Source organism: Zalophus californianus, chromosome 10 (assembly GCF_009762305.2).
Source record: "Zalophus californianus isolate mZalCal1 chromosome 10, mZalCal1.pri.v2, whole genome shotgun sequence".
Taxonomy (NCBI): domain Eukaryota; kingdom Metazoa; phylum Chordata; class Mammalia; order Carnivora; family Otariidae; genus Zalophus; species Zalophus californianus.
In genome coordinates, this window is record NC_045604.1 from 1,923,494 (window position 1) to 1,930,485 (window position 6,992).

General features: G+C 67.8%; 2 protein-coding genes across 6 annotated transcripts; one reads left to right on the forward strand and one right to left on the reverse strand.

The window, feature by feature from the left end:
* Positions 1–90: 90 nt before the first annotated feature.
* On the forward strand, positions 91–2,184 carry LOC113932679 (bone gamma-carboxyglutamate protein). The gene is made up of 5 exons (XM_027611963.2): positions 91–154; positions 1,181–1,294; positions 1,424–1,462; positions 1,572–1,641; positions 1,796–2,184. The coding sequence occupies exons 1-5, from the start codon at positions 91–93 to the stop codon at positions 1,923–1,925; spliced, it is 417 nt and encodes a 138-aa protein (XP_027467764.1). The 3' UTR covers positions 1,926–2,184.
* Positions 2,185–2,673: 489 nt separating this feature from the next.
* PAQR6 (progestin and adipoQ receptor family member 6) lies at positions 2,674–6,765 on the reverse strand. 5 transcript variants are annotated; one of them, XM_027610826.2, is made up of 8 exons: positions 6,620–6,765; positions 5,291–5,368; positions 4,721–4,848; positions 4,419–4,624; positions 4,104–4,230; positions 3,617–3,713; positions 3,377–3,527; positions 2,676–3,100 (listed from the first exon to the last, which is right to left on the reverse strand). In XM_027610826.2, exons 2-8 carry the CDS (start codon positions 5,339–5,341, stop codon positions 2,826–2,828), a joined length of 1,035 nt encoding a protein of 344 aa, XP_027466627.1. In that variant the 5' UTR covers positions 5,342–5,368; positions 6,620–6,765; the 3' UTR covers positions 2,676–2,825. The 5 variants fall into 5 exon arrangements, with proteins under 5 accessions (XP_027466630.1, XP_027466631.1, XP_027466629.1 ...); XM_027610827.2 differs by lacking the exon at positions 6,620–6,765 and adding an exon at positions 5,962–6,091; XM_027610829.2 differs by lacking the exon at positions 6,620–6,765 and having other exon boundaries at positions 2,674–3,100; positions 4,104–4,178; positions 5,210–5,342.
* Between the last annotated feature and the right edge of the window lie 227 nt (positions 6,766–6,992).

Sequence of the window (6,992 nt, forward strand, 5' to 3'; positions counted from 1 at the left end):
GAGACCAGGACCCCCGGGTCCCACCCTCTTCTCTTTGCCCCTCGGACTCATTGTGAGAAAGCCCCGGGCGGGCCTCCCTCAGTCTTGCGCATGGTGAGCGTGCGCACGCGCACGCAGATGGGCGCTTCCTCTGACCGGCCGGTGAAGTGGATGGGTACACGTGGGGCGCAAAACTGTTTTCCCTGGAGAGGGCCTCACCCCGCGGAGGCTTGGTTGGGTCTGTCTGGGGGCACTGGGGACACTCAGGCAGATGTCAGGGGGCCCTTGCTGGCCACCTTCCTGCCTGGACCAGAGCCCAGTGGGGCTGCAGCATTCACACGTGAGACCCCCCTCATGCCCGGCCGCAGGCCGTGGGGTGGGCAGTGAGGCCAGGCTCGAGGACACCCTCCCTGCAGGCAGGGCTGAGTGGACGTGGCCCTCGGCTGTGCTGGGATGGGGTTTTTCGGGCTGGACGTCTGTGTCTTGATAGACAGGCCCCCACAGTTGTTAACCTCGAGGAGGCCGCCAGGGCAGAAGGAGGGTCAGAGGGTCAGAGGCGCGCTCCGTCTCCCAGCTCCTCACAGGCCCTGCTTCTCCCCCGTGCGAGGGATTCCGGGAGAGGGTCCCCACTGCCCTGAACAGAAGAGCTGTCTTTTATCTGACAGCCCACCTCGGACGGTTTCGGGTCCCTGGCCTGCCATTACTGGGCATTGCTGGCCGCAGGGGCAGGGCACCTCTGCCTCCCGATGAACCATCGCTGCCTCGGGCCCCTTCCTCCCTGCGGTTTGGCTCCTGCCCTCAGGGCCAACAGTGCAAATCCCAGCCTTCCAGAGGCAGCCCGGCTCTACTGGAGTCTATTTTAGACCTGGAGCCCCCTTTCTCCCCAGGCTCCCCTCCCGCCTCTCCCGGCCTGCCCTGCTGGTGCTCAAACTGAGGCTGGAGCTGGGGACGGGGTACACCCCTTGGGGAGGGGCTGGGCCTGCCCAGGCAGCTCTAGTTCCAACCACAACATCCTTTGGGGTTTGGCCTTCAGAGCTGGGGCGGATGGCTTCCAAGTAGCCCTGGCAGATCCCCCCGTGACCCACCCACAATATGGTGGGTGCCGCTGCCGCCGCCGCCCCCCCCCCGCCGCCTCCAGGGCACAACCCAGAGTATAAAGGGTGCTGGCCGCACGGCCAGAATCGGACCAGCTGAGGCCCAGCAGCAGCCCGGCAGCCGCCCCCAGACGCGGACGGACAGGACACTCCTGCCGTGAGGCCCGTGACAGTCCTCCCCCTACTGGCCCTGGCCGCACTGTGCCTGGCTGGCACGGCGGGTGAGTGCCCCGGCTCTGGCCCGGCCTCCCCTCCCCCCACTTCCGGTCCAAGCACCCTCCTGCAGGCTCTGTCCTGGTGGGGGAACCCCAGGGACCGAGCAGGGGTGAACCGGGCCCTCTCCTTTGCAGATGCGAAGCCCAGCGGTGTGGAGTCCCGCAGAGGTGCAGGTATGAGGCAGGGCCTGGTCAGGGGCGGGCGCGCATCACCCCACGGGGCTGCCCGCCACGTGCCTCCCAGACCCTGAGCCACCTGATCCCTGCCTTTTCTGCTCCACAGCCTTCGTGTCCAAGCAGGAGGGCAGCGAGCTGGTGAGGAGGCTCCGGCGTTACCTGGACTCCGGGCTGGGGTGAGTGCTGTCCAGGGCCCAGCCTGGGGGATGGGCAGGGAGAGGAGAGGGCAGCCCCCTGCCCGGGGCTCGGCGGACCCCCCCCCCCCAGGGCCATGGGAGGAGAGGGCAGGCATTTGTCGTGGAGGCTGATGCCGCTGTCTTGGTGTGTCAGAGCCCCAGCCCCCTACCCGGATGCCCTGGAGCCCAAGAGGGAAGTCTGCGAGCTCAGCCCCAACTGTGACGAGCTGGCTGACCACATCGGCTTCCAGGACGCTTACCAGCGCTTCTATGGCACAGTCTAGAGAGGGCAGCAACCCCCCCAACCCCGGCTCCCCTCCCCTCTCCCTGGCCCCCCTGCCCCGCAAGTGTGGGGTCCCCATCATCCCAGCTGCTCCAGAATAAACTCCGGAAGAGGAATTTGTGGGGCTGCGAGTCTTTGTCCATCTGTGGAGTTTGGGGGGATGGTTGTGGATGGGAGTGGAGAGGAGGTGTACCCTCTTCAGTCTCAGAAAGTACTTCCCCAAATCTGCTGTCGACTGATTTATTTGTACCCACCTCGTCTGGAAGCATCGAAAGGAGCTTCGTAAAAGTCTAATTATTAGGGTTCCCCCTCTAGCCCAGCACCCCTCCCCCACCCCACCCCCCGCACCACCCGGGACACCCACATAGACCCAAAGGCCTGGACACCTTGAGCACACAGCTGTGACCAGGGCAGACAGACTCTTCCCGGTGGGCCGAGAGCTGTCAGGAGATGGTGCTGCCCGGTTTGGGAGGCGAGGACAGCCGCGGGTCTCCGGGCCGGGCGCACGAGCACGCGGGGTGGGCCTAGGTTAGTCGTGTTAGGGATCCCCCGGGCTTGGCAGAGACTTGCAGGCAGGAACAGGACCAGGTGTCAGGATCCCGGCACCTCCCTGCCCCCAGCTCCAGCCTGGACACACGCACTGCCCCTCTCAGACCCTCAGCACTTGCCCCGGCCCCGCTGAGCGCACCCTTGCTGAGCCTCCTGCTTGCTGCCGGCACCGCCCCGCCCCCTCCTCTCCTCGGCACCGCCCCGCCCCCTCCTCTCCTCGGCACTCTCTCCGCAGCCACTCCTGGCTCCAGGCTCCGACGTGCCCCACCTCCGTCAGACCCGGGTTGGGGCTCCTCCCCAGCACCGGGGCCTGGCCTCTGCCTTCCCCCAGGGCGGGCTCAGAGATAGGGCCTCACTGCTGTCTGGCCTTCATGCCCCCCTCCAGGGGGCTGCCCTGCAGCAGAGGGCAGGTGCTGGGGGCCCGAGACAGGGAGCTTGTGAAGGCAGCAATGATGAGGAGGTTCCCGGCCGCCGCCAGGCCCAGCGTGGCCACCGTGCCCGCCAGGCCCAGGGGGGGTTCCTGCGTGGCCAGCCAGGCTCGGCGAGATCCCATGTCAGCCAGCACTGCCTCCAGCTGGAAGTGGGTGCCCAGCACGGCACAGATGTGGAAGAGCTGGTGGCTGTGGCCTGTTGGGGGTGGGGGTGGGGTGGGCGGCTCAGGGCACGGGCCCCGCTCCCACAGCTGCCCTACTTCATTGTCTGGGCGGGCTGCCCCTTGAACTGGGAATAAGAGAACCTACAAGGCCCCCGGTACACACGCTACTAGTTTATCTGAGGAGGGGGGAAGCCCGGAGCCCGGGCACTCTCCCTGGCTGTGATACCCCACTACTCTGTTCACTCTGTGCTCTGGGACGCTGTGTCCCCTCACCCCTTCCTGGATGGGGACCACTCTTGAGCTCTCACCAATGTAGTCAAAGCGTCCTGGGGCCAGCCGCTCGGGCAGGTGGGAGGCGAAGAGGAAGCCAGTGAGCAGCGCACAGAGGAGGTGGTAGCGGTGGTTGGCGCTCAGCGCCTCCTGCCCACAGCTGGGGCCCCTGTCCCAGCACAGTCCAAGCTGGCAGAGGACAAGCAGAGCTGGTGGAGAGGGCCTCTGGGAGTGAGGGTCTGGGGCGCAGGGAGAGCAGGAGCCCCAGCCTCCCTTACCCGGTAGAAGAGGGGGAGGTTGTCGAACAGGAAGGGATAGGCGAAGGCAGTCGTGCGGAGGATTTTACTGAACCCAGGGCTTTCTAGCTCCGGGAACCTGGGAGGCGGGAGGGAAAGGCTGGTTACCATCCTTTCTCGGGGGGTGGTCACCGAAGGTCAGGGGTCCTTTGGCCAAGATGGAATGTTACTGTAGCTTAGTGGCTGTGAAAGCCCTTAGGGCATGTGACCCCCCTGGAAATGGCCACATCTGTGAGGGGGGTAGACACCTGCGCCCTCTAGGCTGGCTGTGAGAATTCAAGGAGACAGCGCAGGTATGGTGCTGGCCCGCCGGAGCGACACCCGGTGAGTCCTCAATAAGCCGGGCCATTGTTGCTACTGTCGGTCCAGAGCCGGAGGCGCACATGCGCCATCGCCGGGCTCCGGTGTGTCTGGGGCGTGCCCTGTCCTGTCCCTCCGCCTTCCCCTTCCGCACCGGCGGAGCACCCACCGGGAGTAGCAGGAGAGGCCGGTGCACAGGAAGGAATTGAGTGCGGCAGCAGGCACAAAGAGCTGGCGCAGGCGGCTGTGCAACCAGGAGGCCGGCATGGAGTAGGCGGCATAGGGGAAGGCACAGCCTGGGGAGGAAGGGGCGGGGCTGGAGCTGGGGTCCCCAAGGGCGCGCCCGCCCCACACCCGAGTGCCCGCGCCCGGCCCCGCCCCCAGCACTCCGGGGCCCGCCCCCTCCCCGCCCCTAGAGCGGTCGGGGCCCGCCCCGGCCCCGCCCCCGAACGCCCCGGCCCCGCCCCGACCCCGGGGCGCTCACCCAGGCTGTAGAGGCTGAGCGCGCCGTAGTCCAGGAAGTAGCAGATGTGGCGCGCGCGAGGCGACATGGAGCTGAAGGTGTGCGCGCAGCACGACGCGAAGGGGTAGAGGCAGGCGGGCAGCAGGAAGACGAGCAGCGGCCGGTGGTACGGCTCCGCCCGGAAGCCCGGGCCCCCCGCCAGCGCCAGTAGGCGCCACACGAAGTACCTGCGGCGGGCAGGAGCTCAGGCCTGCCGCCCACCCGCCACGCCCGCGGGCCCGCCGGCCCCTGCCCGTCGAGGACCCCCTCGGGGCGCCGCTCACCAGGTGGGCAGGAAGTGAGTCCAGATGTTGACCGTCTCGTTGGTCATCTGGAAGGAGCTGAGGACACAGTCCCGGGCTGAGCTGGTGGGGCGGCGGTAGCCAGACATGATGCCGTCTTCCCAGAACACCTGTGCGTGGCGGGGTGGGGGGGTGGACACAGGAGGGGCGTCACTGGGCCCGCTCCTTCCTCCCCGTGAGAGATCTGTGCAAGCGGCGTCGAAGAGAACGGGCTGGAGGGCACCACGGCCCCAAAGCCAAACCAAATCCGACCCCCATCTTACCGCAAGTCCCAAGTACCCAGAGAGCAGAGGAGAAAGCGAGGAGGCAGCGGGAAGGGGCCCAGAGAGGACGGATGGGCTGGGGCGCCGGGGAAGAAGGGGACTCTGGGTGGAGGAGAATTCTGGGCTCTGGGGAGGGGTGGCCCCAGGTTCCTTAGAGAGCAGAGGGATGGCAGGCATAAGACGGGCTGCAGGAAGGAGCCCCCCTCACCCATGCCCAACTGCTCAAAGGGAAGAGCCTCTGCCCCCGTCAGTAGCCTGGGAGTGGGAGGTGGTGGGTCAAGCCCCTCACCCGAGGGACCTGGTGGACTCGAAGGAGCTGGGGCAGCTTGAGACTGAGCATGGTGGCCCGGCACCTCCACACTGTGACCTAGAGACAAAGTGCGGGGTGAGGGCATCAGGTATCTGTCCCCATCCACAGGCCCCTTCTCACCCTGGTCCAGGCCGGACCTGGTCACTGGGAACCAGGGTGGTATGTGCCCGCCCGCCAACGAGTGGGTGGGAGCTGGCTTCCCCGTCCTCCTACCACGTGACCCCCTCTCCATCCCGGCCTGGACTATTCAGCACCACCCCCACCCCACCCCCGTTTCCCCGCCCCCGGCCCCAGGGGCTGCTCGGCTTCAGCCCAGGACAGACTGAGCGCAGGGTGCTCCCCAGCCCGAAGGCGGCTTCTGTTAGTAGCCCCAGACCCTGGATCCGGGTCCCCAGCCTCCAGTTTCTGTCTCTAGGGAAGCCTGAGTCGGGGAGGTCAGTGTGGAGAGCGCTCACGCACCCCCTGCCCCCCACCAGAACGCCCCTTGGCCCACAGAGCTGGGGCTGAGCACAGCCAGCGGATGATGCTGCCGAGAACTCCTGGAGAGGCCAGATGGCTGTGGGAGGGGCAACGAATTAGCGGGGTGTCTGGCTCCTCTCTAAGGACTTCTCATGTGCCCCGGGGGTCCCCGACCCTCCTGAGACCCGTACCTCTCAGCTCCAGACCTGTGCGCTGCCTCCAGGCGGCCGCGGCTCCGCTGCCCCGCCCGCCCCTCCCAGGCACATTCCTTGGCACCAGTGGAGGGGCTGGGCCAGCCGGGCGGGTGGAGCCGCCCCGGGGGAGGGAGAATAAGACCCTCCCCGTCCCGGCCAAAACCGCGCGGCAACAATACAGCCCGGCCCCGCCCGTCTTCCTGCCTCCCCCGGTGGCGGTCTGCGTGTGTGCCGCGCACTGGGGACCTCACTCCGTGGGCGGGTCCCCCAAGCCTCTGCTCCTGCCAGGCCCTCTCCGCCTTCGAGCTGGGTGCTGGCAGCCCTGCGGGGCAGAGGCAGACCTGGTCTCCAGTCCCTGGGCCCCAGCTGAACTTTTAGACGAGGCCTCCCGAGGCCTCCCGGGTATCCCCGCCCCTCCCAGGAATGGGATGGGGGTGGTCTGACCCATCCCGCGTGCTGCCCACCTCCCTGGGGCACGGGTGGGAGCGAAGACGCTGGGGCCTAGCTCCCTTCAGGGTCCCTTCCCTTAGCGGCAGGGCTTAGGGTCTCTGCAGGACTGTGTGCCGTGGCCATGGGACCAGAGGAGGGGGCTGGAGCAGGCGCTTTACTTCTGGTCCCCCAGAGCAGGCGTCATGCCCCAGGTGCGCTGCCTTACCCGAACCTTGGCGGGCGCTCCGAAGCCGGTGGGTCGGCAGGCCCAGGGCTCCTCGGGCAGAGTCCCAGGCTCCAGCCAGCCGGGCTGACGGGAGGGAGAGAGTGGTGGGTGGGCGGGCAGGCCGGGCCCGGGCGGGGAGTGAGACAAAGGGGAGCCGGGGAACAATCCCAGCCTTGTCCAGCCCCCAGGGAGCAGCGTGGGGTGGCCCAGCCCCATTAGCAGGCAGCTCACGCGGCCTCCTGCACACAGCCAGCCCCTCCAGCTTGACCCAAGCCCGCGGACACCAGACTGGCCACAACAGGCAGGGCGCTGCAGAGCCCTCCTCAGACCAGGCCGCGGGAGGAGTCAGGTCCTGCCAGGAGCGGGGGGGCTC

What these genes read in the sequence shown, in the direction of transcription:
- LOC113932679 (XM_027611963.2), top strand. Translation starts at nt 91, where the DNA reads ATGGTGAGCGTGCGCACGCGCACGCAGATGGGCGCTTCCTCTGACCGG. An exon ending in CCGGCCGGTGAAGTGGATGG is followed by an intron (nt 155 to 1,180) that starts GTACACGTGGGG and finishes GCTGAGGCCCAG; the next exon opens with CAGCAGCCCGGCAGCCGCCC. An exon ending in TACCTGGACTCCGGGCTGGG is followed by an intron (nt 1,642 to 1,795) that starts GTGAGTGCTGTC and finishes TTGGTGTGTCAG; the next exon opens with AGCCCCAGCCCCCTACCCGG.
- PAQR6 (XM_027610826.2), bottom strand. Translation starts at nt 5,341, where the DNA reads ATGCTCAGTCTCAAGCTGCCCCAGCTCCTTCGAGTCCACCAGGTCCCT. An exon ending in ACTCACTTCCTGCCCACCTG is followed by an intron (nt 4,625 to 4,720) that starts GTGAGCGGCGCC and finishes TGCCCGCCGCAG; the next exon opens with GTACTTCGTGTGGCGCCTAC. An exon ending in GCTCAGCCTCTACAGCCTGG is followed by an intron (nt 4,231 to 4,418) that starts GTGAGCGCCCCG and finishes CTTCCTCCCCAG; the next exon opens with GCTGTGCCTTCCCCTATGCC.